This window comes from Oryctolagus cuniculus, chromosome 4, assembly GCF_051225735.1.
Source record: "Oryctolagus cuniculus isolate XC-2025 breed Fujian yellow rabbit chromosome 4, ASM5122573v1, whole genome shotgun sequence".
Classification (NCBI taxonomy): Eukaryota; Metazoa; Chordata; class Mammalia; order Lagomorpha; family Leporidae; genus Oryctolagus; species Oryctolagus cuniculus.
The window spans coordinates 150,249,365-150,276,697 of record NC_142870.1 but is presented as its reverse complement, the minus strand read 5'-3'; the positions used below and the strand labels follow the sequence as shown (position 1 = coordinate 150,276,697).

The 27,333-nt window shown below is 44.4% G+C and overlaps 1 protein-coding gene and 1 long non-coding RNA gene across 6 annotated transcripts in view; one reads left to right on the top strand and one right to left on the bottom strand.

Annotated features, from left to right (window-relative positions):
• Positions 1-27,333, top strand: part of COL6A6 (collagen type VI alpha 6 chain) — a 318,899-nt gene that overhangs the window by 269,239 nt on the left and 22,327 nt on the right. For 4 of the 5 annotated variants that reach the window (XM_089332262.1, XM_089332263.1, XM_089332260.1 and 1 more), the window contains 9 exons: positions 3,977-4,039; positions 7,539-7,601; positions 8,331-8,381; positions 10,793-10,828; positions 11,485-11,547; positions 17,007-17,069; positions 18,070-18,105; positions 18,221-18,257; positions 24,801-25,303. In XM_089332262.1, coding sequence (XP_089188388.1) covers positions 3,977-4,039; positions 7,539-7,601; positions 8,331-8,381; positions 10,793-10,828; positions 11,485-11,547; positions 17,007-17,069; positions 18,070-18,105; positions 18,221-18,257; positions 24,801-25,303 — 915 coding nt within the window. Of the gene's footprint in view, positions 1-3,976; positions 4,040-7,538; positions 7,602-8,330; positions 8,382-10,792; positions 10,829-11,484; positions 11,548-17,006; positions 17,070-18,069; positions 18,106-18,220; positions 18,258-19,036; positions 19,280-24,800; positions 25,304-27,333 lie in introns of those variants that run through there. The other variant, XM_070072828.2, reaches the window with a different exon arrangement.
• Positions 15,910-24,891, bottom strand: LOC138849392 (uncharacterized). The gene is made up of 2 exons (XR_016233308.1): positions 20,789-24,891; positions 15,910-20,615 (listed from the first exon to the last, which is right to left on the bottom strand). It is a non-coding gene; the product is annotated as an uncharacterized LOC138849392 (long non-coding RNA).

Below are 27,333 nucleotides of genomic sequence, written 5' to 3'. Positions count from 1 at the left end.
TGAGGATTGAAGACTCTGTCACACAGCAAGGTATCTTGCACAGAACAAACCTGCAATAGAAGTCTGGCTGCTGTTTGAACAAAGCCAATGAGAATTTGACATCAAGCTGAAGCCCTTCCCCTATAACTGTTAGGTTTCGCTTTATACTGCAGAGTTATTCTTGATCTCAAGTCAAGGAAACCCCCTGATATCTTGGAGGAGACAGGGATGGTTTTCTCTTCCCTTTAGAAACCACCAGCATTCCCTACCCAGTGATCAGCATCAGAGTAGGTGACAATTCATCGATGCCCATTCACGCAGTCATAAGCCCAAGTGTGGTATTACATGGGATGCTTCACAGGAAGAATTGTGCTTTCTGATCTTCTGACAGCAAGATCTTGTAGCATCCATCCGCACACCCATCCATGCATGCCATCAAGACATCTTTTGTTTTGGAGGACCTTAAACATTGTGTTCTCATTTGTGCTTATGTGTGCTTGGGGTGATTATACATGAAATACTATCCCAGGAATCTGCAGCTGACGGAGTCCACTGTACCTGAGGGAAGAATGGAATGTAAGCTCCTAGGGAAAAGCTTTCGATTTATATCTTGTTATCAGGGACAATTAGAACTTCTCTACTTCCTCTATGTGAGTACATGAATACTTCGTATGGAAAACTAACAAATTGAAGACACTGCTTTATCTCTCTTGGGGATCACTCATGGGTAGGTGTCTGAAAATATGGTTGGATGGATGAGTCTTAGGCGTGACAATCCTGAGCTTTAAATTCCAGAGGATGTGCCCCTTCCTTCAGAAAGTGTACAGTGTAGTCCCTGGTGTCTCTAAAGAAAATGAGAAATGAATTAACAATCACATGCACAGTGCAGGAATGGGTGGGACCTAACACAGCTGGGTGTTCCAGTTTTCTTCCTGAAACAGTGATACTGTCTGTAATATTTTTGGAAGAGGATCATTGTGCCCCTCGTTAGAGGGCAAAATGGACCACCTAAAGAAATGATTTGTATGAGTATGGAAACGTTCAGACAAGAAACGTGGTGACTCAGAAGGTTTGATGTGCATGAACATAGAGCGATTGAAGTCGTGTCAGGAGATGAGGCAACAGAGGCATGCCATAATGAGATGCTCAAGGATCTCCCACAGCAAGTACACCTTAAACCTTATTCTGAAAGCTTGTTTTCTGGATTTTAGACAAGCAAGTGGGATGTACCATCAGCATGACATTTTAAATCACTCTGATGAAAGGGTGGGGAATGGATGGATTAGAGAAAGGCTGAGCTGATGTCAGCAAAGCCAAGAAGTTAGGAAGAATGCAAAAAGACTTGAAAGTGAGTGAAAGCAATGGTATGAAAGAGTTATGGACCCTTGGGACATTCGGATCTGGCTAAAAGGTCCATGGGAGTCTCACAGGCATGGAAAGCCATGACACGGTGGCAAAAAACAATCTAAATGAAAGATCCTGGTGAACAAGACCCCAGCAGAAGGAACAGGCCATCAAGGAGAGAGGTGCCTTTCTGTGAAGGGAGGAAAGAACCTCCACTGTGATATGGCCTTGACTAAACAAGTTCAGATTTGGTGAACTCAAGGGGCTTCCATAGCCTAGACAGCTCATAGCAAGAGTCTCGGGTGATTGCTGACGTCATAAATAAGAGTGCCAATTGTTAAATCAACAACGGGAGTCACTGGGTACATGCTCCCCACGTAGGATCTCTGTCCTTAATGTGTTTTACTATGAAACTTAAAAACAACATTACTAGTCGAATAATACCCTATACCTTGTGCGGTTGTGTGAGTACAGCCTGTTGAAATCCTTGCTTAGTATATACTAAGTTGATCTTCAGTATATGAAGGTAATTGAAAATGAATCTCGATGAAGGGTAGGATGGGAGAGGGAGTGAGAGAGGGGAGGGCCACAGGAGGCAGGGAGGTTGGGCAGGGGAAGCCACAACAATACAAAAGTTGCACTTTGTAAATTCACATTTATTAAATAAAAAAAAAACTATATAACAAACAAAAAAAGAAAAAAAAAGAACTTAATACTTTACCCTTTTAGTATTTTTTTATATTCTACTTAAAACTATTGGTTGAACTCTGTAATTAATACACAATTACTCTTAGGTGTTTAATTAATGCTATAACTAGTACTCAAATAGTATTTTACACTTTGTGTTTCTGTGTGGGTGCAAACTGTTGAAATCTTTACTTAATATATGCTAAATTGATCTTCTGTATATAAAGATAATTGAAAATTAATCTTGATGTGAATGGAAGGGGAGAGGGAGTGGGAGAGGGGAGTGTTGTGGGTGGGAGGGAAGTTATGGAGGGGGAAGCTATTGTAATCCATAAGCTGTACTTTGGAAATTTATGTTCATAAAATAAAATAAAATAAAATAAAGAAAGAGTTATGGAGGCAGAAGGGAGCTAGATTCTGTGGGACTCACAGCTGAGTGGTTTCAGTGGTAGGCTAGAAGGGGCCAGGATCTTCTGACTTGGTTTCCAGAGGAATAATTTGTGATTCCTTCAAGAAAAGAATATAAGGCTAAAAGCATGATTTAAGGTAAATATGGTTACTTCTGACAATTCCTGCAAGATAGCCAGTAGGCATTTTAATATATGATCTGGTGTTGGTGAGTGGTTTTGGCTGGAGGTGCATTTATTTATACTCCTCACATAGAAGTATCTTCGGAATTTTTGAGGGTGCCACTCAGGAAGTGGGGATGAATGGAGAACAGAGTCCTGGGGACATGGAAATTGAAGAGGCAAAAAGAAGGTAGCAGGTGGTGGGGGAGGGAGCAGTTTCTTTGGGGTTAAAGAGAGAAGACTAGAGAGAGCCAGGAAGACCATGGCAACTTGACATGCCAGAAGTTAATGGAAAGTAAGAATATGTGTTCAAACGTAAGTAAGATCAGGGCAGCCAAATGTCCACTGGGCTGCACATGAAGGCCATGGGAGTTAGCTCTGTGCAGAGGCAGAAGCGAAAGTTCAAAAAGAATGGATTGAGAGCTACCTATGGAGGTGAAGAAGCTGAGTCTTTCAACATGGAGAAGGGAGGGGAGCAGGGAGAGATTATCATTACCTTTCTTTTTCTTTTCTCTTTTTTGACAGGCAGAGTGGACAGTGAGAGAGAGAGAGAGACAGAGAGAAAGGTCTTCCTTTCCGTTGGTTCACCCTTCAATGGCCTCCTCGGCCAGTGCGCTGCGGCCGGCACATTGTGCTGATCCAAAGGCAGGAGCCAGGTGCTTCTCCTGGTCTCCCATGGGGTGCAGGGCCCAAACACTTGGGCCATCCTCCGCTACCTTCCTGGGCCACAGCAGAGAGCTGGCCTGGAAGAGGGGCAACCGGGACAGAATCCGGCGCCCCGACCGGGACTAGAACCCGGTGTGCCGGCACCGCAAGGCGGAGGATTAGCCTAGTGAGCCGTAGCGCTGGCCTCCATTTACTTTTCTAATGTAACACTGGGAAAGAAAAGTCTTTCAGAATATTTATCTTCTTTTAAATATTTTGGTATTACTGCTGATTGTTTTCAGTGAAGTCTCTTGAACTTTCCAATGTACAAATCATATTATTTGCAAGTAAAGATAAATTTGCCTTAAAAAAAAAACTTTCAAGCAAAGCAAGAGACCAGTAAGAATTAAGTTCAAGACAAATGTTATTTAGAATGCCTCTTTAAATGTTAGGCATTTTAGCAACATCTGCTGTAAGAGAAAAGCAATGAGAACTTGAAATCTCTTTGGAAGAGGAGACTCATAAGGACATGCAATCATCTAAGCGACATCTGGCATGAATTACTTTATTAATTTTCTTTTATTTACTGGTCTTTATTTGACAGCTGTGATACATTTTTCCAGAGCGGGAATCAAGGCGGCCATAGCTCTTGGCCCATCTGTGCTTCATTTTCCTCTTAGAAGAAACACAAAGGGCTTCAGGGAAAGTTGCTTTATGTTTTTGCTATATTTATAATCCTTGTTTCGTTTCAGGGGCCTCCAGGACCTGGAGGAGAAGCAGGGAACCAAGGCCGTTTGGGCAGCCAAGGAAATAAAGTAAGTCACATTCTTTAAACCCACCGGAGTAGATTTTCAACTCCAGAGAACTGCCTGGTTACATTGGCCAGAACCCTTTCAACACAAAAGGCGAACACATTTCATTGCCCCTAAGCTCTGGCTGGATTCTTAGAGAGCCAGCAACCTCTAAGGACATGGGTGTGGACCACAGTGAGGTCAGGGATTCCAGCTGAGCATAATCTCATGAGAGGCTACACCCAATCAGAACCGTAGGATCTCAGGGAATGAGGGCTTTTCTGGGACAGGCTTTCCTTTCTTTCACCCATGATCCCTCCCTCTTTCTCTTCTGTTCTCTTTCTTCCTTCCTCTCTTCCCACCATTCATACAAACGTTTGCTGAGCACATTTGAAGACCAAGCCACTGCATTGAGCATTCGGCTGGGCTGAAAAGCCAGCTACAGGAGGGCTGAGATCTTTGCTGAATTCAACAGGATGGTGCCTGGAGTGTGATAAGTGCTTAGGAAGCAGTTATTGACTGAATGAGCCCCTACGTGTATTGATGTTAAGTGCGACGTGAAATCAACCCCACAGACTTCAGAATATTTTTAAAACAATGATCTGGGATATGAAAGAAGCAGGGATAAGGAGCTAAAATAGATATTTAAACAACATTTATAGAGGTGTTCCTGGGTCAGGAGAAGCAGCTTCACAGAGGATACAGGCTAGGAGTGGGCCTCGGGAGATAAGAGTTTTGGCAAGCAGAAAAGGTAGCAGGGGAAGTTCAGTGAGGAGAAATGGTGTGACAGGAGATGTGGGCTTGGAAGATCCTGGGAGAAGGGTATCCTTGGAGAATGAAAAGTGATGCTAACTGGCCGGCAGAGACAGAGCAAGAGGGAAGGGGAGTTAGTTTTGCAATGGAGGACTGCTAGCTATGATGGAAGCCGGCAGCCGGGTGTTGCAAAGACAGTTTGTTGGTACAGATAAGAGAGGTGGATGACAAGGGTGAGCAGTCAAGAGCAGAAGATTTCCGTGGCATGCAGCATAGCAGTAATGGCCTGGAAGTGAGGGACTGGAACAGAGGCAGTGCTGCCCTCTCGCCCTGGACAAGGAGGCAGAGGAAGAGGAGTCAGCAGTGAGAATGTTTATCCAAGGGTGAGGAAGGGCGCATGGGTGGCAGACATCTTGGATGTACGAGGAGACTTCAAAATACTTGTGGAGAACTGGAATTAGAAGCTAATGTGCCTTTTCCACTTTTTGAAGACCTTTTGTATATGTGGAATGTATACTGCTCATGTGAGAGCAAGGCACATCTCAGAATATTAGACAGAATTGAGGGGCGGGTACACGGAAGTGGAGGGTCCTAGAAAGATGGAAGTGAGACTATGGAAGACACACAAGCAAGGCAGTTTGTGCCTAGGCAGATTATCATGACAGGTCTTCTGGATGTTCATGGAAAATGCATATTATGAAAAAAAACTTTACGGATTTCAACTTCTTGCACCAATATAAACTTATATTTTAATTTTGTTCGTCCATGGACTTTTTGAAGTTTCTTTGTATTAGTGAAGGTGATTTTTAAGGGAATAGGCAAGAATTTGGGAGGTAAGTACCCCAAAGCAAACCCAAATCCAAACTCCAGGGTGGACGAGACCTTCTAGGCTCCAAATACATGCCTACTTTACTCCATGAAGTTCAGGTTCCTAAGGAGGCCAGCAACCCAACAGTTAATCCTGGGCTCAATGCCTGGCTCCACCAATAACCAAGTATTTGTCCCTGGACAAGCCATATGGCTTTATTTCTCTGCCTTAAAAACAGATGTTCTCAAATTTCAGTGTATGAATCAGCTAAGAAGCTTATTTAAAAGTATTTATTTTGGGCCTGTAATCGAATGGGGCCCAGGATTTCCTTTTTTCACAAGAACCCCCAGGTGGTTGTGGGACAGGTGACTCCCAGACCATACTTTAAGGAGGTCTACCCTGGGGGCAAGCACTTGACCTAGCAACTAGGAAGCTGGCTGTGGGAGTGCCTGGGTTACTTATCTGCTTATAGCTCCTGACTCTGGCTTCAGTCCAGTCCCAGCAATCACTGGCATTTGGGGAGTTAATCAGGAGATGGAAGTGTTCTCTCTCTCTCTCTCTCTCTCTCTCTCTCTCTCTCTCTCTAATAAACAAATACAAGAATTAAAAAAGAATGACTATCATGAAAGCAAGTCATCGGGACAGATGAACTCTGCTCTCCTTTCATGGAACTCCATTCCGTTTCACCCTTAGACTAAGCTCAGTGCTGGTGAACATTGTCTGTCTGTCCTTCTGACACTTGTGTTACCTTTCTATTCCTAAAAAATATTTAACCACTCTCTATATCTTGGTATAGGCTGCACACACGTCCCCATTTTTCTTCCAAAGAGAACAGGGGAGAGGAGTGGAGAATACCTGACAGTGGAGAAACTTAACAAATGTTACATCAACCAGAGGTCAAGGTTAGCATCCATAGTGAGAAGCCATGTTAGTAGAACGTACCCTTGATATGATGTGATGAGAAAGGCAGTTTACCCTGCGGTCTCCTTCCCAGAACAAAGACTAACCCTGAGAAACACAGCAGACAAACCGCCCCAGAATGCCTGACCAATGCTCCCTAAAACTATATAGGTGATCAAACTAAGAAACCTCTGACGAATTTTTCCAATCTAGAAGAGGTCATGAGACAAGACTTGTGGTATCCTAGATGCAATCCTGGAACAGAAAAGCAATGTTAAGTAAAAACTAGGAAAATCCTAATAAAGTATGGTCTTTAGTGAACACAGTGAACCAATAATGATTCATTTGTAGGACAAATGTGCCCTATGAACATATGGGCAACTAACATAAAATAATATTAACAATAGGGAAAGCAGTTGGGAGGTATATAAGAACTACCTGGATTTTGTTCACAACATTTCTGTAAATCTGAAACTATTGCAATGTTAAGATTTTTATTTTGGGGGAAAAGGAGTTAACTTTCCTTTATAAACCATGTAAATGCTTCTATGAAACTGGACCTTGCTCAAAGTAATACTGAGATTGATTTATAACCCACAGTAGATGCTCTACTAGGCGGAAGTCAGATGCTACTGCCAGGGAAGCTGTGCTCCCTCGGTTATCTTGATTCACATTCAAATCCTTAAAACTAGGTTTAATCAATCTGCCATCTTTGCAGCAGCCAGATGATTTTCATAGCTCATGAGGGAAAACGATTATATTTTTTATTATTTTTTTTCTTAGCAGTACAGCTTCCTCTTTGACTCACGGTAAAAGATTTTCATGGCACTGGGTTGCTGAGATGGCAACTTGCACCAAACAATAAATCAGACTTGCTGAGGCTCCAGTTGTTGATGGAGGAGACCTTGCAGGCCAACAGCAGTGTTTCCAGAGTTGTCAGTTGTGTGACACACAGCACTGTCTTCCATTGTCATTGTGTGTGATACACATGGAGGCAGCTGGAGGTTGCCCTGGTGCCATCACTTCGGATTTAAGGACATATTTCCTTGTTCTGTTTAACAGGGAGAACCTGGAGATGTGGGAGAGAAAGGAGCTGTTGGCTTTCCTGGTCCTCGGGGCTTGCCGGTTTGTGTTTTATCACTACTTCTGATCTGGCCCTGGGAGTCTTAGAGTTCGATAGATGCCTGGTACAGTTCTTGAAGAGTTTAAAGCTACCATTGAAACTGAGCCTCATGGTTTTCTAGAATTTGAAAGAGGGGTTGTCTTCATCTTGGATTAAGTGGCAGTTTTCCCAAGGCAGCGATCCTCCAGGTACCAGACGTGGGCTGGGATGCTCTTGAAGACATATGGCAACAGGGACCAGTTGGTCTTTAGCATCCCCAGGAGCCTTCTGCAACATTTCCTCCCACCAGAACCACCTCAGCAGAAACCCACCCCAGGCTCCCCCAGCTGCTCAGAGCTCACAGTGCCCAGGCATTTAGGAGTACTTGCTTCTGTCTAGCAAACTAAAAATGAGTTAGAGTTAAGATATGAAAACACAAATGTTACCCAGAAGAGGGCAATATGGCAAGCTCCTGTTTTTAGGAGATTACTGTATGTCTCATATCTTCTCATTTAATCCCCATAACACTAGGAGCAGACATTATTTCCACTTTATGGATGAGAAGACTAAGGGACAGAATGCATTGTCTGTCTCTGTTAGATGGTTGCGTTTGGTGCTACTGCCACCAGGGGCTGCTTAAAGAGAAGAGCCTGTTTCCTAGCTTCTCCTAAACAGACCAGAAAAGCTGGCTATCTTGTCCTCTCTTTCGCCTGGAGTCTGGGATGTTCTGTAATGAACTGTTTTGTTTATAGGGTGATGATGGCAGTCCGGGCTATGGGCGTGTGGGAAGTAAAGGAGCAAAGGTAAGCCCATCTGCTAAAAGCCAGATATTTATTTTCTCATTGCTTGTTTTGTTTGCCATTTTAAGAGGGAAAAAGCACAAACTATAGCTGTCTTGGACCATTCTAAATATATATTTTTTAAAGATTTATTTGAAAGGAAGAGTTACAGAGGAGAGAGAGAGAGAGAGAGAGAGAGAGAGAGAGAGGTCTTCCATCCACTGGTTCACTCCCCAATTGGCCACAATGGCCAGAGCTGTGCTGATCTGAAGCCAGGAGCCAAGAGCTTCTTCCAGGTCTCCCATGAGGGTGCAGGGCCCCAAGGACTTGAGCCATCTTCTCCTGCTATCCCAGGCCACAGCAAAGAGCTAGATCAGAAGTGGAGCAGCCGGGACTTGAACCGGTGCCCATATGGGATGCCGGCACTGCAGGCAGCAGCTTTACCCATTACACCACAACGCCGGCCCTCAAAATATATTTTGTTCATTTATTTACTGATGTCCCATGAGGAATGTGGTGGAGGAGAAAAAAGTGTGATGGTTTAAGCTGCAAGCTACAATTTAAACTTGCAAATAGATTTTCTGGTTTTTGCAATGAAGTGTGGCTCAGGCCCAGGTCTGTGCTCACATCTGCTCAGGGGAGCATTCCAGAATGTATCTCCATCTTACTCTGCTGGCTTTGGCTTGTAGTGAGAGGATTTGCAGGATTTCTTAAAAATGCCTTGGGTTAGGTGGTAACTTAAAACTGTACATCAGAATGACAATTTTATATTTTCACTAAATATCTAAGCAGTTGGAAGTAAGATAAGTTCACCAAAACCAGTGATTTCTGTGTACCAACAGCAACTACAAAGAAACCATAATGAAAAGGGCTAAGTCATAATCACATAGTCCTCAAAAACACTATATAATTTATAGATAACCTTTCTGAGAATGTTTGCGCCTCTGTCAGAGAACTACTGAGATACAAAAGATAGCTTCAATAAGCAGAGAGGCTACCAAGTTCTCAGAAAATCTAAAATATTATAAATATTCCAAATGGAATCCCAATGGGAATGGTGAAAGAGATTTTCTGGAAGAATAAAAAAATCAATAAAATCTGAAACTTTTTGACAAATAAAGCTAATGAATGGGGAATTTCCAGTGACGTATTCATGAGAAGAGAAAATAATTAAAAACAACCTTAGAGGACAGTGTTGTGGTACATCAGGTTAAGCAGCCACTGGCAACACCAGTGTCCCATATGGGAGGACTGGTTGAGTTCTGGCTGCTCCATGTCCTGGCTGCTCCACTTCTGATACAGCTTCCTGCTAATACACCTAGGAAGGCAATGGAAGATGACCCAAGCGCTTGGGCCCCTGCCACTCATATGGGAGACCCAGATGGAGCTCCTGGCTTCAGCTTGGCACAGTCCTGGCTGTTGTGGGCATTTGGGGAGTGAACTAGTGAATGGAAGATATCTCTCTGTCTCTCCCTCTCTCTCTACCACTCTGCCTTTCAAATAAATAATTATAGTTTAAAAACAAACACAATATCTCTCACAAAAGTGTATCTTAGATAGCCAATGGCAATTGAATACTGGGCATCCTATAAAATTAATGTATATGAAATATAATTATGTATAAGTTATGTGGCAATCTCAAGTAAAAAATTGAGAAAATACTCAGGAAAAGCATCTATCCCAAATGTGACACAAGGAAATAGGACAAAATATGTATATAACTAATTCTGGATAGTGAAACTTGGGTAATCTTTCTTTTTTATGTTTAACAAGTTATTACTTATAATAAGCAGAAAATATACTTTATTTTCAATAAAATCTGTATTTTTCATCAAATAGGGATTAGTATACCTCTCCAATGATAGTCTTTGGCTAAAGTATGTAAACAGAGGACCCAAGAAGGAATACTCAAGTTTAGACTCCATGTAAGCCTCCCAGACTTCGCTTTGAACTCCTCTCTAAGGACTCAGATGTGCAAGCAAGTGATGACCTAGCCTGCTGTGTACACACAGGAGGAGGGAGCTGGCTTATGTTCCTCAACTGTGTACTTTTACCCAGTTAGTGTCTTGGTTTACCATGATATTTTGATGAAAGCAATAAATAGTTTAATTTAGAAGTTGGAGTTCCCATCTTTCCCAAATGGTTACTGTTTACAGTCCTTGACTCTTTCTGCTGAACTATGATTCTTTTTACTTTTTATTGGTTGAACTTTTTAGTTAGGGGAGTATCAATCCTTTGACTATAAAGTAAATTAAAACTATCTTAACTCGTAAAATGGTACAGAAAAGAAGGAGTTTGTTTCCAACAGTGCTGTTGTTCTAGCTCTCCTTGGTTCAGAGACACAAAAACAAATCAAGGCAGCAGTTGGATTATAGTCGATATAAAGCCACTTGAGCAATGTGAGCATGTATTAATCTCACTGTTGTCGATTACAGGGGCAAGAAGGCTTCCCCGGAGAAAGCGGACCTAAGGTATCTATGCTTCCCAGTCACTGGAGATCAGAAACACTCCTCAGGTTACAAAATTATCAGAGGCCACTAGAGGAGAAGTTGGTGCTAACCAATTAAACAAATTCCACCTCTGGGAGCATAAGGAAAGAAGGAATAGAGCTTTTTTGTTCTTTCAATTTTTAAGAACATTTTTTTAGAAGTGACAGACTTTTAAAAATATTTCTAGTTTCTTTTTTTTTATTCATAGGTAAAGAAAGATAATTCGTTGTTTTCCTTCTGAAATGCAAAGCAAACAAACGTTATCTGACTTCTCTTGGCTGGAGTCTTCCAATATATTTATAAATCTTCCAAGAGGAAGTCAGCAATGATACTCTCTACCTTATGGCTTCCCGTTTTTCTAGAAACATCTGCGAAACTCAGCGAAAGCTTCCGGAGATAAAGCGAAGGACACACTTTGTGTCTGCAGGGAGGCTGTGATCTGTCTGGGAAGACAGAAGTGAAACAAGGGTGCACTGTGCATTGTAGAGAGCCATACAAATGAACAGAGAAGAAAGTACTGCATAGAAGAGAAAAGTGTCTGACAAATGGATTCATGTTGGAATCCATTTAAGAACATGAATCTCAGAGGGGTGTATTTGATTTTTAATAACTACTTTTATTTTAATTAACTTACCCAGGGGGAGATTGGGGACCCTGGTAGTCCAGGAGAGCCGGGGCCCAAGGGAGCCAGGGGCAACACGGTAAGTGTTTTACATTCCTGTTGCACTTGTGATCATGTCAACCATCCCTTGTTTCCTTAGAAGTGTCAAATGTGTGTACTGTTCTCTTAAGACAAATTTGGGAAAGGGCTATGGCTATCCTACTCGAGGCTCATAATGCCGATGAGAAGGCAATGAACTATTTGCTTTTAGAGAACAAGTTCACCTGTTCTGGAAGCCAAGGTCCCATTCTTACCACTAGAAACATAGTTTAAAAAAAAAATCATTGTGATGCATAACAGATTTTGCACTTCTAAAATATCATGAGTTTAATCCTGTCTCCCTGACAGGTCCTCAGTATTAAGGTTTCGTTAAACTAAATTTAATAAGGCATGTGATGAAAAGTCCTCTCCTTATTTAGCTCGAGTTGATAGCTCTTGAGCTTTGTGAGAAAGTCTCCATCTACTAAGTACTTGTATCTGATTATGCCTTCTCTATTCTGTGGGGAACTGACATCTGTGCAATGCTTGGATCACAGGGAATAAACACAAGCTTGTGGTTCATCTCATCAGCTTGTCTTGGGTAGAGAGATGAGAAAGGATTTTTTGCATTTGCTGAGTTTTTTTTAATACATCTTAGACTGTGTAAATGATATGACTCACTTTTCTTCAGAATAGCACCCATCAGGTGAATTGATCTTAATACAATGTTAATTAGCAAGAATAAAGATGTCTAATGAAAACTGACACTTGGAAGGTTTTCCAGGTTTGGCTTCATGTGAATTTTACTTTGATCTAGTTTTGTTTTGTTTGGTTTTTGCTGCAAGCTGTCACTAGAACTTTATGTATAGAGATTATTTATGTAGATGTTAGGGGTACGAAAGTGGAGAGCCTTCTCTTCTCTCCCTCCCCTTCTTCCCAAGAGAACTGCTCCCCAGCTGTAGTTAGTTTCCTCAAGCATGTTTTTGAATGGGTGTTCTTTAATATTATACTCTCAAAACAATCCAAATAGAAAAACCATTGGAAAAGACTTCCAAATTAATCCAGATGTCATCTGCATTGAAATACCTCTGGATCATTTCCCTTCTTAATGAAGTGTTTTAACCATAGATGTTGTTGGAAGCATGCTAACAAGTTCATCTATTTGTTCAAGTTCCTCCCCCCAGTGAACATCAATTTTTTAAAAAAAATGGTAATAAACTAATGAGAAACATAAACCTTTTCTCTTGCCATTGGAAATGTCTGAATTCTTTTTTGTTCTCCATAGAGGATAGCTTATCATGATTCGCAGCTTGTTTACTTCACTTACCCAGCTGCTTTTTCAACTTTTCATGAGTATTTCTGGATTTGGAGTTCACATTTAGACATTGACAAATTCTGGGTTTCACCCTGAATGAGCTGAAGTGTTTGCTGCATGATTTTGCTAAAACTTTGCCTTCAATTCTGAGTGCTGCTTCAGCTCCCTTGAAATGATTATATTCCTCGTTTAAGTCCTCTAAATCTTCACCTTGATTTTCATCCCGTATGGCAGTGCTGCTCTGTGCCCCAGCTGCTTCACTTCCTGTACAGCTGCCAGCTAAGGCTCCTGGGCAGGCAGCAGAAGACCAGGACAGAGCTCCTGCCTGGCCCCGCCCTGGTTGGCATAGCCATTCCGGGAGTGAACCAGTTCATGGAAGATCTCTTTCCTCTCTCTCTCTCCCCTCCCCTTCCTTTCTCTCCCCTCCCCTCCCCTCCCCTCCTCTCCTCTCCTCTCCTCTCCTCCTCCTTCTCCTCTTCTTCTCTCCTCCTCTTCTCTCCTCTCTTCTCCTTTCTTCTCTTTTCTCTTCTCTTCTCTTCTCTTCTCTTCTCTTCTCTTCTCTTCTCTTCTCTTCTCTTCTCTTCTCTTCTCTTCTCTTCTCTTCTCTTCTCTTCTCTTCTCTTCTCTCCCACTCTGCACCCACGTGGAAGACCCAGATGTAGCTCCTGGCTCCTAGCTTTGGCCTGGGCTAGCCTGACTATTGTGGACATTTGGGGAGTGAGCCAGAGGATGGGACATCCATCAGTCAATCAACCAATCAACCAATCTTTCTCACTACCTTTTAAGTAGATGAAAATAAGTATTTGTTTAGATGTTGATGACTTGCCTTTATGGCCCACGCTGCGGCTCAATAGGCTAATCCTCCACCTGCGGCGCCGGCACCACGGGTTCTAGTCCCGGTCAGGGTGCCGGATTCTGTCCCAGTTGCCCCTCTTCCTGTTCAGCTCTCTGCTATGGCCCGGGAGTGCAGTGGAGGATGGCCCAAGTGCTTGGGCCCTGCACCCACATGGGAGACCAATGGCGCGCCGGCCACAGCAGCCATTGGAGGGTGAACCAACGGCAAAAGGAAGACCTTTCTCTCTGTCTCTCTCTCACTGTCCACTCTGCCTGTCAAAAAAAAAAAAAAATAGATGTTGTTGATTTGCCTTTAGTAATTTGCCATCTGTCTAGATCCCCTCTGAAGATATTAAGATACAGTGTGGATTCTGTCAAATCTGACCGTGACCCTGAGCCTTCTGATCTGGTTTCCCACTTTACCTGGCACCCAGCTGCCATGCTGCAATCCCCCCACCTCCACCTGGGTGTTCCCTTTGTGCGTCTCCTCTGTGTGTGGTCTCTGCTTCTCATTCCCAATCCCAGATTCTTGTGGGATTTCTCCCTTGTTTCATGGAAAACTCATTCAGTAACTTGCTTAGAAGGAATTAAAGTCCTTTTTTCTTTTTAACAGCTACCACCTGAAAATGGCTTTATTCTACTTTCTTTTTTTTTTAAGGATTTATTTATTTATTTGAAAGTCAGAGTTACACAGAGAGAGGAGGAGAGGCAGAGAGAGAAAGAGAGAGAGAGAGAGTTTTCCATCTGCTGGTTCACTCCCCAGTTGGCCTCAACGGCCAGAGCTACGCTGATCCGAAGTCAGGAGCCAGGAGCTTCTTCTGTGTCTCCCACACAGGTGCAGGGGCCCAAGGACTTGAGCCATCTTCTCCTGCTTTCCCAGGCCACAGCAGAGAGCTGGATCAGAAGTGGAGCAGCCGAGACTCGAACCAGTGCCCATATGGGATGCCGGCACTGCAGGCAGCAGCTTTACCCACTATGCCACAGCACCAACCCCACTTTATTCTACTTTTAAATGTAGTGGCTACTATATGTACATCTCTGGGCTGGAGTGAACTGAGAATTTTGTCATGGCTCCATCATTTCTAGTGGCTTTTGTTGCTTTGGGAAGTCCAAAGTCATTCTGATTCCTGGTCTTTTGTATGTGACTCAAGTTCCCTCCATGGGATCTTACTGAATCATGTCTCTGTCCATAGTCTTTTAATATTTTATGGTTTTTAAGACTTTTTATTCCATTTTCCTGGGCAGTAGGCAGGCCTCTTGAGCCTGGAGGTGTGTGTCCTTCCATTCAGAGAAGTGTTCAGTAATCACATTGGTGATTTCTTCCTCTGTTTTCTATATTCCCTGCATTTGAAATACCTATTATTTGGTTATTAATATAATCCTTTAACTTTCTTGTATCTCCTATTTTCTGGTTCCTTAGTTGCTTTCTACTTTCTGGAAGAGTTGGACTTGATCTTATGATGTTTATCTCAGACCTTAATTTTTAAGAGCTTGTTTTGGCTCTCTGAATGTTCCTTATTTACAGTATACTATTCTTGTTTCATGGGTGCAACAGCTATCTGGGCTATAAGCTAGTATTTTTGTTGTCTTTGCCCATCATAGTCTGTTTCCTGCCATTTTCTTTCCTATTTTGATTTGTTTCTCATATGGCTCAGGAATGCACCACCTCCTTTTTAAGAACTGAGATCAAAAGAAAGACTGGGCGTCCTGAGGACAGGAGTGGGGTTTCAACTCTAAGTTTCTCTTATGGAGAGTGATCTGGCGGAACTCTTTATTGGCACTGCAGTATCAGTGCCTTTGGGTCTTCTTTGTCTAGTCAGCTTCCCCTGGAAAACAAATCTTATCTACATCCTTCCTGGAGAGTAAGGGCTGGTTGTCAGCCCTCAAGGCACCCATTGCAGCACAGCACCCCTGGCCCCAGCTCTGCCCAGAGTCACATCTCAGTTTCTCCTCTGTTTGTTGGGCCATTTGCCCAGCTGTTGAGAATACAGAGGTCTGGAAACTCCTACGGTGATTTTCAAGGAAACCTCCTAATGTAGCCTCTTTCTTTTTACCTTTACTTCTGGAGGGACGTGGTGTTGCCAGATCCACAGGCTGCTGGGAATGTGTGATAAAAAACACATTTGCTCTTGGATTTGCTGACTGCTGGCACCGAGTTCAGCTTTCTCAGGCCTGCTAAGTCATTTAACACAAACGCCTTTACTTTCCAGCCTCCAAAATCTTACAGCAATTGTGTCCTTCTTCTTTCTTCCCATCATTGGTTCTTGCCTTTTTGAAAAAAAATCTATCATTTTAGTAAGATACAGAAAAGGAACAAAAAAGTAAATGCGTGTATTCAATCTGCCATTTTTTCCCTTGGAGGTTACCTATATCTTTCAAATAACATATTGTCAGTAAGTTAATTTTTCTTCTTGCATCCCACCTAGCATATTGTCAACATCATTGGTATACTCAGAGGACATCAGAAATAATTTCCTATTCCCTAGGCAATGCTATAACAAATTAAGTCGACGTCAGACAACTTCGTTTTGTGTTCCTGTAGAGGTTGTAAATCCAGTGGCATTTTGAATGAAGAAAAGAATGTAAACTCAATTTCTAAACTAGATTCTAGCTTTCTCTGTGATCAACTGTATTGCTGAATGCATATGGGCAATTTGTGGAACACAGCGAGCAGATAACAAGAGCTGTGTATATGACTGCAGCTGTTCACGTGTCATTACAGATGTGCCCTGCCAAAAATTGTTCCTGTTGTCATTTTAAGGGTTTTCGTATTTTATATCCTAGATTTCTTGTTATTTTGTTAGTCACCTGCAATCTCATTTAGAGAAAAGTTTATCCCTTGACTCAATAATTCTATACCTAGTCCTCTTCCTTAATAATCAGAAATGAGTGTGTAACTTTATACTAGCATTGCAGCACTAACAAACCTAAATGCCAATGATAAGGGATTGATTAGATTATTCGTGGACCACCACTGTAATGGAATACTATGTAGCCATGGAAAATGATTTTGCAAAAGAACGTGTAGTAACATGAAAATATAGCCAGAGATAGGTCTTTAGTTTAAGAGGCAACAGGAAAAAGCATGATAAAGAATAATTTTTTCAAAAATGAATGTAAATCTTCATACATAAAACAATAAGAAAAGGCATCAAAGTGTTAAGGAGGATTTTGGGGGGAAGAAGAGGTTGCTGGAAATTTTTTCCTTTTGGTGTTTTTTGGGACTCTTTCAATTTTCCAGAGTTAAAGTGAACCTTTCACTTTTGAATTTTCATCTTTGAAATTTAAATGTTTTCATCTGAATTTAAAAGATAAACATACTCATATGTATGCATATATATAATTTTTAAATAAACGCATTCTTCTTTGAGGTATCTGCTGGGCTTCCAGGAGAGCCAGGATCCCCGGGGGAGCCGGGACCTCCAGGACGCAAGGTGGGTGGGAAAGCTACAAACCCTTTTCCACTTACAAAGCCAGTGCGTGGGACCTTCATAGTTCAAATGTGCCTGCTTCCACCTCTGCTGCCTTGCCACTATTTTTACTGTTTCACCTGTGCAGAGAGAAAAGTTGTTGATTATATAAGAAATGGAAAGTATTATATTAAAAGGAGATTTCTCAGTCATCAGCGAATTTTAGTTATCTGTCCAATCACTTCCCTCTTCCTGCATTGAACATGTTACTAGTGAATGAATGCAAGTGAGAGGAAATTAACAAATAATGGCTGTGATCAACGTTGCATTCACACAGAATTTATTTGCTTCTGGAGTTTGGGTCACTCTCCATTGCATTTTCCCATGTGTCTCTCTTTGAGAGTAGCCAGACTCCTCCAAAGAATGGGTTGAACACATGAAATGAAAACCAGTTCTGCTTCGTTCTTTCTGTCCCCACTCAGGCAGGCACATATATTCCCTGTTGGAAGAGTGAGAATAAGTCTTCCAGCTGCTCAATTTGAGTCTGTCCCTTTGTTGTCATGGTGATGGGAGTAGAAGAAGGCTCAGCTCCGGCTGCTGCCCCAGCCCAAGCAAAGGATGGGGGCTGAAGAAGCCACAAGGAGGGGCAGCTGCACACAGGTGGTTCAGCCTGAGCTAGTTCTGAGCCGTGAGCCTACTCCTAAGCTCTGCAGTACCAGGGTCAAGTTACCAGTTCCATCCCTAGATTCTAGACCATCTTTGTTGCCTAGAGCTACAGCCAGAGGAAAGTAGCTTGTGGGAGCTTGTGGGCCCCAAGCTTGTTGCTGATGGTTCACTTTGACCCCCTCTGTGTGTTACTGCTAAGTAGACAATGAGTGTTCTTGCCTGTATTCTTTGAGAACAAAATCCTTAAAAAATTATAGCTTTGCTAGGGCAGGCTTGCTGCACATTCTGGCAACTGATGTGTGTGTGTGTGTGTGTGTGTAGCAGTAAAATCACATTATGTTTTCTTCTGTTTTTCTAGGGTGTGAAAGGGGCCAGAGGCTTGGCGCCATTTTCCGTATGTACCTCCTGACTCCAGCAGAGATGTCCTGAACCCTCCATGACGTGCGTTTGTTTTAAACACAGGACCTAGCAGCCTGTCAGTTAATTCTTGCCTTCTTTTTGAACTGCAGGTGTGTGAGCTCATCCAGTATGTGCGGGACCACAGTCGTAAGTACCCTGCCGGACAGCAATCTCCCAAGTTGTCAGCATCCAGAAAAAAAGCCAGGAGCTCTGCACTCAGGATTGGGAAGACGTAGCAGCCAATTTCTTAAAATGAGAGCTGTTACTGCGTATATTTTGAGCCAGCATAGACTGGTGACTATTAGCTCCCTCTCAGGCTGCCAGTGTGTCTGTGGGGACCTATTCCAAGTACTGAGCAATGCAATAGAGCTGGTGCTTTTAATCCGCAGAACACTGAGATCCCCAATGATTAAATAAACATCAGAGAGTCACATTCAACTTTTTCAAAACCATTATGAATGCCTGATTGTAACTGACACACTTTGAACTCACCTAGTGTGAAGGAGGCTACGGTAACAGGGTGTCCTGGTGGGCGGGAGTCCTGCCTTTGGTTTACTGTTTAGTACGTCTTTCCTTTCCAGGAAAGATCTGTTTGCTTTTGGGTGGACTGATTGATTTACTCCTAAAAAAAATCAACAATATTCACTATGCCAACACTCTCTGTCTCTCTCTTTTTCAAAATGTTAAAACCAAAATCTATTTTGATTTGGCAGATGTTCTTTTTGAATTTTTAAGACCCTTTCAGCAGGCTTTTCTGTTAAAGCATCATTAGCGCCATCAAAAGCATTCCCTGTAGGAGATTAAGACTATTTCAAATAAACAATTTCTTTTAAAAAATATTTATTTAAAATAAAGTCAGTTACACAGAGAGAGAAGAGGTACAAAGAAACAGAGAGAAGTCTTCCGTCTGTTGGGTCACTCCCCAGTTGGCCGCAATGGCCAGAGCTGCGCCAATCTGAAGCCAGGAGCCAGGAGCTTCTTCCGGGTCTCCCATGTGGGTGCAGGGGCCCAAGGACTTGGGCCATCTTCTACTGCTATCCGAGGCCACAGCAGAGAGCTGGATCGGAAGTGGAGCAGCTGGGTCTCGAACCGACGCCCATATGGGATGCCAGCGCTTCAGGCCAGGGTGTTAACCTGCTGAGCCACAGCACCAACCCCATCAAATAAAATATTTCTTTAGAGAGAAAAAAAAATACTATTTCATGTCTGTCTACTATTTCATGTGCGTAAGTTCCCAAGTAAACAATAGGCCTGAAAGGAAGCATTGACAGTTCTGTGAATGCATTTTGGAGGAGAAAATAGACAAACTTGAGCCCAATTCTGTAGATAGCATTAGCCTCAAAGGGAGATTTCTCTTTTCTAATTTTTATTTATTCAAAAGGCAGAGAGAGTGAGCAAGCCCACTTCCATCTGCTGGTTCACTCCCCAAAAGCCAGGGCTGGGACAGGCCGAAGTCTGGAGCTTGAACTCCATCCAGGTCTCCCATCTGGGTGGCAGGGACCCAGCTGTTTTATTCATTGCCTGCTGCCTCCCAGTAGGCATGACCATTAGTAGGAATCTGGATTGGGGAGCAGAGATGGGACTGCATCCCAAGGACTCCAATATGGGATGCTGATGTCCCAGGAAACAGCTTAACTGTTGTGCAAATGCCTATCCTAATATAGACTTTAAAAACCTTTGAATGCCAAGTCGACTGGAATTCTGCTATTTGGTAGCAGTGTGGAACCTCTTAATGTACACGTGAAGATTGGGTGTTGTAGGGTTGATTTGGGGCAGTAGATCTTCTGGGATAGGAACACTATGTACTGTAATGACTGAAAGGCAGGTCCAAGTGTGATGGGGCCCAATCTTTTAAAAAAGAGAAGGGTTCAATACAAAGTTATAAATCCAAAGTAGGAAAGCCTCACAACCAAGAACATCTGCATGTTTTAGGAAAGCACGTGAACAACACAGCTGGTTCCTTGCAGGCAGGGCTGTGTGAGGGCCTGAGCAGGTGCGAGCCCCCGAGCCACGTGATCCAACAGGATTCTCTGTTGGGTGTTAACCACTGCACTGTCCCCGCAGCCACCAGCCCAGAGGGCTGCAAGCTCTTGAACTGTGGCTGGTGCCTCTGAAAGAAACTGCGTTCTTCATTTCATTTTAATGAAAATGGCTGCATGTGGCACATGGCTGCCATGGTGGACAGGGTTCCTTTGCTGGAGAGTAAATGCACTGCTGATATTGATATGGTATGTAAACATGCACTACACAGGTTGAACGTCCCTAATCCAAGTATGTGAAACCTGAAGGCTCCAAATTATAAAGCTTCATCACCGAGGTGACATCACAAGTAGAAAATTCTGTACCCGACATCACGTGACAAGTCAAAGTCACAACATAAGTGAACTAAAAATATTGTATAAAATTACCTTTAGGCTATGTGTGTAAGATGAAACAAAAATAAATTTTAGACTTGGGTCTCCTCCACACGATATCTCCATATGCATATGCAAATATTAACAAAATCTGAAAAAAATTCAAAAGCCAATGCCAGTCATTGCAGATAAGGAATATTCAATTTGTATAAACATATTCTATAGATAGCCATAGATACTTTTATGTGTGTGAATATAAAATTGATAGCTATAGATGTATGCATGGGGAAAACTGAGAGGAAAGGGAGGTTAGGATGTTCTTACCTGGCCACATGCAGTGCCTTCCCCTACAAAAATGTTCTCATCCAGGCAGTTCTTTGCTCTGAGTCTGCTGCAGCTGCTAATTCATGATTATCTGTTTTTCCACTTCTTCTCCCACCCCCTGCCCTGAAGAAAGAATAAGGCTAAGTTCTGTCTGCATTTTCTCTAAACTCTGTTGCCTTGATTTCTGAGTCGTCTTCCAAGAGCAGGCAGTGCAGAACCTCCCTGCCATGATTTTCCTACACAATGCGGAGCTCTGTTCTCCTCCCAAACAATAACCCAGTCTCCTTTGTTCTTCTTCCCCAGCTGGCGGACACGGTGAGTAATCTTTATTTACAGCATGTTTTATTCAAGCTCCAAAGTGTCACACATCTGGAAAGATGACTTCAAGCAGTGTGTTTCCTGCCAACTGATATAAAATTGCTGTGGGCTTCCTTTGCTGTCTCATACTGGTAGCAGAGACCTGTCTTCAATAAATCACTCAGCATTAGCTAAACTTCACAGCTATTTCTCAACCAACTGGTCTTCTTTTCTATTAATAATCTTTTTTCTTTAAGATTTATTTATTTTCAAGTCAGAGTTACACAAAGAGAGGAGAGGCAGAGAGAGAGAGAGAAAGAGAAAGAGAGAGAGAGGTCTTCCATCCAATGGTTCACTCCCCAGTTGGCCGCGATGGCCAGAGCTGGGCCTATCCGAAGCCAGGAGCCAGGAGCTTCTTCCGGATCTGCCACGTGGGTGCAGGGGCCCAAGGACTTGCGCCATCCTTTCCCAGGCCAAAGCAGAGAGCAGGATCAGAAGAGGAGCAGCCAGGACTAGAACCAGCACCCATATGGGATGCCGGCACTTCAGGCTAGGGCATTAACCCACTGCGCGACAGCGCCAGCCCTTCTATTAATAATCTTTTAATGACTAACATCACCATGCACCTTACTGTTAGATTCTCTGTTCGTAGTTCTCCCTTTGTGAGATGTGAGTGGTTAGGGATGGAGACGCAGAGGACAGAACACAAGTGAAGGCTTTTCAGAGAGCAAGCAAACAGAATGTGCAGCTTGGATAACACAGAAGTCCAGAGTTTGTGCTGATGCTAATTATCAAGCTGACTTAATGTCTTTGAGTGCTAGTTTTTAATGTTTTTCAGATGCTTTTTACATGATGTGGGAGCCCGTCATACTCTCTTTACATTTATACCCTTATAACTTTGGTGTAAACGCTCAACCCCACACCCTCTGCTTGTCTGTTTATTCTTTCGACAAACACGCATGGCAAGCCTACTGTGAGCCAGCCTTGGGCCTAGGCTCGGGGACACAGGGTTGTATAAGGAACAAGATTCCTATGCTCAGAAGCCCACTCTCAGGGGAGAGCCGGAAAATAAAAGAACGAGCAAATTGGTGGATTCAGAGTTCTTTAGTTGTGCAAGAGATAAAGCACAGATTGTTCTGTCACAGCAAAGTGTTAAAAGGGGGCAGAGGTGCTTCTGGGTGGAGGACTTTTTTTTTCTTTAACATTTAAAAATTTATTTGAAAGGCAGAGTCACAGAGGGAAAGAGGAAGAGAGATCTTCCAACTCTGGTTCATACCCCAAATGGCTGCAACGGCCAGGACTGAGCCAGGCCAAAGCCAGGAGCCTGGAACTCCGTCCTAGTCTCCCATGCACATGGCAGGGGTCCAAGCACTTGGGCCATCTTTCTGCTGCTTTCCTAGTCGCATTAGCAGAGAGCTGGCTTGGAAGTGGAGCAGCCAAGACTCAACCCCATGCTCCGATATGGATGCCAGTGTCACAAGCACCAGTTTAACCTGCTGAACCTCAATGCCTGCCCAGGTTCTTTTTTTTTTTTTTTAAGGCAGTGAAACTGAGGTCTGGCTGAAGAATAAAAAACAACCAGCTTTGAAAGAGCCAAGCAGAGAGCCTAGAAAGTGCAAAGGCAACAGAACTAAGCATTTTCTAGGAGGGAGCCCAGCATGACTGAGGCATGGTGTGGGTGGAATGCAGGAGGTATGGCAAATATTAAAAAAAAATTGGGGAAGGAGGCAGGAGCCGGATCAAGCTGGGTTTTGCAAGGTCTAATAAGGAGGCTGCATTTATGTAGTTACAGACAGAGAGAGGGAGAGACAGAAGTCTTCCATCCGCTGGTTCACTTCCTAAATGGCCGCAATGGCAGGAACTGGGCTGATCCGAAGGGGGAGCCAAGAGCTCCTTCTGTGTCTTCCATGCAGGTGCAGGAGTCCAAGCACTTGGGCCATCTTCCACTGCTTTCCCAGCCTATTAGCAGAGAGCTGGATCAGAGGAGAGGCAGCCAGGACACAAACTGGTGCCCATATGGGACGCTGGCACCGCAAGCAGGGGCTTAGCCTACTACACCACAGTGCCGGCTCCAGAGAGCGACTTTTTAGAACTTGCTTTTGCTACTCTGGGGAGAGTAGGTTGTAGGAGGGTGAGTATAAAGACCAGAGGCAGGAGGGTGCTTGGTATTCCAGACAGAAATGATGGTAGCCAGGAGGTGGCCATCACAGTGTGTGTGTGAGTGACGTGGAGGAAGTTTGCGCTGATCTGCATGTCTCCCGTCTTTTCCATCACCTGCTTTGTGTGTAGCCACCAAATCATGTTAGGTCTCCAAATGGGGACCCATCCCTGGTAGAGGCCTCCCAAGTACCCCTGCAATCCAGCCGAGTATTCTTTAGGATCCTTGGCATTCCAAGGTGCATGCTGGGTTGTATTTTGCAAGCTGACACCCTCCTTAGATTTTTTTTTAACCCTGAAATCTTGAATTACCTCATATCTTTAGCCAGTGTTGTCTTTTGTTCTTTTATCTCTAAATTGCACCTGAAGATCTTTGTTGTTCTTTCCATATGCAAGTAACACAGAAAAAAGCCAGCAGAACTTTCCTATTTGGTTGTAATTGTACTCGTTTTTTAAATTGGAAAACTGACATGATCTCAATTTTAAAACATGTACACATACATGTGTATGTATATGTATGTGTATGTGTGTGCACGCTCAACACACTAACTAGACTCACAGTCTAGTTATATTCCGTCTCCACTGAGATGAACAGTGGGATTAGGTTTGGACATTTCTTCTCAATGGCCAGGTGATAACTCCTTTGGCCTGTGAAGGTCATAGGGTCCAGGACAGGAGTGAATAGCACTAAGGCCTGTGGCTGAGGGACTGTGGCCTTGGTCAGGCTGGGGGAGCCCCAGCAAGTCTGAGGTGCTGAGCCCCTTTCGTGGGCCTCATGCTGTGTTTTTGACCCCTGAATCTGACTCACTGGCATCTCAATGAGAGGAGGTTTCCCCTCCAAGAGGAATGCCTCCCTGGGTTTCATCCTACATCCCAGCACCAGGCATCTGACACATAGACTGGTCTTGTTCTTCCTGAGCCTGTTGCAAAAGAACAGTTCTTCGGCTCTCTCACAATCTTTCAACAGGTGTTAGGTATCTACTGTATGCAGGAACTAATAACCCGGAAGCTTAACGGAGACACAGTTCCTATCTCCATCTGTCATAAATTAGCAGGAAAAAGAAACATTAAAAATCAAATACAGATGGCCCACTGTGGTACGTGCAGGGGACAGGGCAAAGAATAAGGACACAAAAATCTGCCTCTAACATATTAGTTAGCGAGCACAATTCAGAGTTTCTCTATGCAGTAAGGCATATTTATTAGGTACATTTACGTTTTTAAATGTCGAACAAAAGTGTATCAGAGCTCGCCTCTCTCTCCTTTTGGTGATATAGTTGTTCCCTGGCACATTGAGAATCTCATAATAATAATGGCTAACATTCATACATGCCAGGCACTGTTGTTCTAGATTTTAGAACAGCAAAAATTCAAGATTTATGTATTTTGTATTTTACACATTCTAATATTGAGATGATTAGTGTTAACTCTGGACAATGACTATTTAAAATGAGACGCATAACCTGTATTTCATGTTTATGTACTTAATTTTATACACTGTAGATGTTTCATCCGAGTGCGCACGCACCATGCTAAGCGTCTCCGTCCTGTCTTCCAGGGAGCCCCGAGTGCCCCGTGCACCCCACGGACTTGGTGTTCGCGCTAGACCAGTCGCGGGGCGTCACGGCGCAGGCGTTCTCGCGCATGAAGGAGATGGCGGCGGCCGCGCTGCGCGGCGTGCGCGTGCGCACAGGCGGGTGCGCCGTGGGCGCGCGCGTGGCCGTGCTCACGTACGGGGGCGCCGGCACGCGGCACGTGGTGCGCTTCTCGGACGCCCTGGACGAGAGCCGGCTCCTGGGCGCCATTGGCGCCATCCCGTACGAGGCGTCGTCGTCCGGCGGCGAGCTGGGCCGCGCCATGCGGTTCATCTCCAGGAACGTGTTCAAGCGCACGCTGCCGGGCGCCCACGCGAGGAGGGTCGCCGCCTTCTTCAGCGCGGGCGCGGCCGACGCTGCCGATCTTCAGGAGCTCGCGGCGGCCACCATGGAGCTGGGAGCGCTGGACATCGTGCCCGTGGTGATCGCCTTTGGCGCAGTGCCGACCGTGCGGCGGGCGTTCGCAGTAAGGGGCTGACACCGCCGGGCCGGGTCTCTGAGTCCGCCGGTGCCCGAAGCCTCCACGGGAGGTTGCGGAGCTGAGCTTGCCGGCGCTCGGGACCTAGCTCGTTCGTTTGCAAGCTTTAGCCTTCGGGTGGACAGAACAGAAATAGCGTGTTGTCGTGTGCCAGCCCTCCGTATATGCTATCCTGTTTCATTCTTGGAAGTAGGGTGTACAGGATCTGTTCCCGTGTTGTGGATGAGGACAGTGAGAAGTGAGGCCACTTGTCTGGACCCGCCTAGCTGAGAAGTGTGTGTGGCAGGGCCTATTCCCGGGTGCTAGTCGGTGCTTCCCCAGTACCCTCTGAGTGCCCATGGGGATGAAGGTGCTGACTTCAGGACAGAGGGCCTGGCATGTGCCTGCCTCGCTGGTTGGAGTCCTGGCTGCTGCACTTCTGATCCAGCTCCCTGCTGATGGCCTGGGCAAGCAGCAGAGGATGGCTCAAGTCCTTGGGCCCCTGCACCGGCATGGGAGACCCAAAAGACACTCCTAGCTTCGCATCAGCTGAGCTCCAGCTGTTGTGACCATTTGGGGAGTGAACCAGGTGATGGAGGATCTCTCTCTCTCTGTGTCTCCCGCTCTCTGCAACTCTGCCTCTCATAAATAAATCTTAAAAAAAGAAAAAAAGAAAAAACATGTATGGCTGTCACTTGGAGACCCAGCGAACAGTCATGGCTGTACAGTAAAAACCTATGGGTTGACTTTATGACATAACCAATAATGTAAAGGTTGAAAATTTATAAAGGGGAAGCCATGCCACTTATAGTTTCTTAGAATGGGGATAAAGATCTCAATGTACAGTATTTTTTTTTTTTTTTGACAGGCAGAGTGGACAGTGAGAGACAGGAGACAGAGAGAAAGGTCTTCCTTTGCTGTTGGTTCACCCTCCAATGGCTGCCGCGGCCGGCGCACCGCGCTGATCCGATGGCAGGAGCCAGGTACTTCTGGTCTCCCATGGGGTGCAGGGCCCAAGGACTTGGCCCATCCTCCACTGCACTCCCGGGCCACAGCAGAGAGCTGGCCTGGAAGAGGGGCAACCGGGACAGAATCCGGCGCCCCGACCGGGACTAGAACCCGGTGTGCCGGCGCCACAAGGTGGAGGATTAGCCTAGTGAGCAGCCGGCCTCAATGTACAGTATTTCTAAATAAACCATCCTTGATGAAGACAGCCATGTGTAATTTGAACACACCCTGTGGATAGCACTCGATGGCAGACCTCCGTCCCAGAAAGCCTGCAGGAGCCGGCCATGTGCCCCTGCTGTCAGCTGTGTGGCCCAACCTGGCCTTTTGTACTCTGTTCATCTGGAGACCAGGATGCAGGGCCCCAGGAGCAGCAGCAGGATGTAAGAAAATGCACTCTAAAGGGGCCAAACCCCTGAAAATCACTTCATTAAGAGGAAGGACTGATGCAACTGAATCATTGTCTCCAAGTGTGTAGAAAAGTATTCCTGGAAAAAAAAAATCAGCCAACTGAAATCCAAGTTCGCACAAGCTCTTATTAGGGAAGCTAGAGGCAGTAGCTGTAGGAAACTTTAGGTTTAAGAACTGTTTTAATTAAGGAGTGAATTATTTGAAAGGCAGCATGAGTTATTTGAAAGGAGAGATCTTCCGTCCACTGGTTCACTCCTCAAATGCTCCCAACAGCCAGATCTGAGCCAGACTGAAGTGAGGAGCCAGGAGCTCCATCTGGGTCTCCCACGTGGGTGGCAGGGGCTCAGGTACCTGCGCCGTCATCTGCCTTCCCACGCATGTTACAGGAGCACTATGTGATGCTGTTGGCCTAGGCAGTGGCGTAACCTGGTGGACTACAATGCCCACCCCCTTAAGTAGGAACTGTTCTGAAGGCAATTTTGATTTACTGTTGGCATGGGTTATAAGGACTAATGCAGTTGGCCAATATGTCACCTACTTTCTGATGACCTTCTTGGGGGGGGGGGGAGGGCAGTCAGTCACCTTACAAAAGTGACTCCTCTCTTTCTGAGAGACTGGAGGCT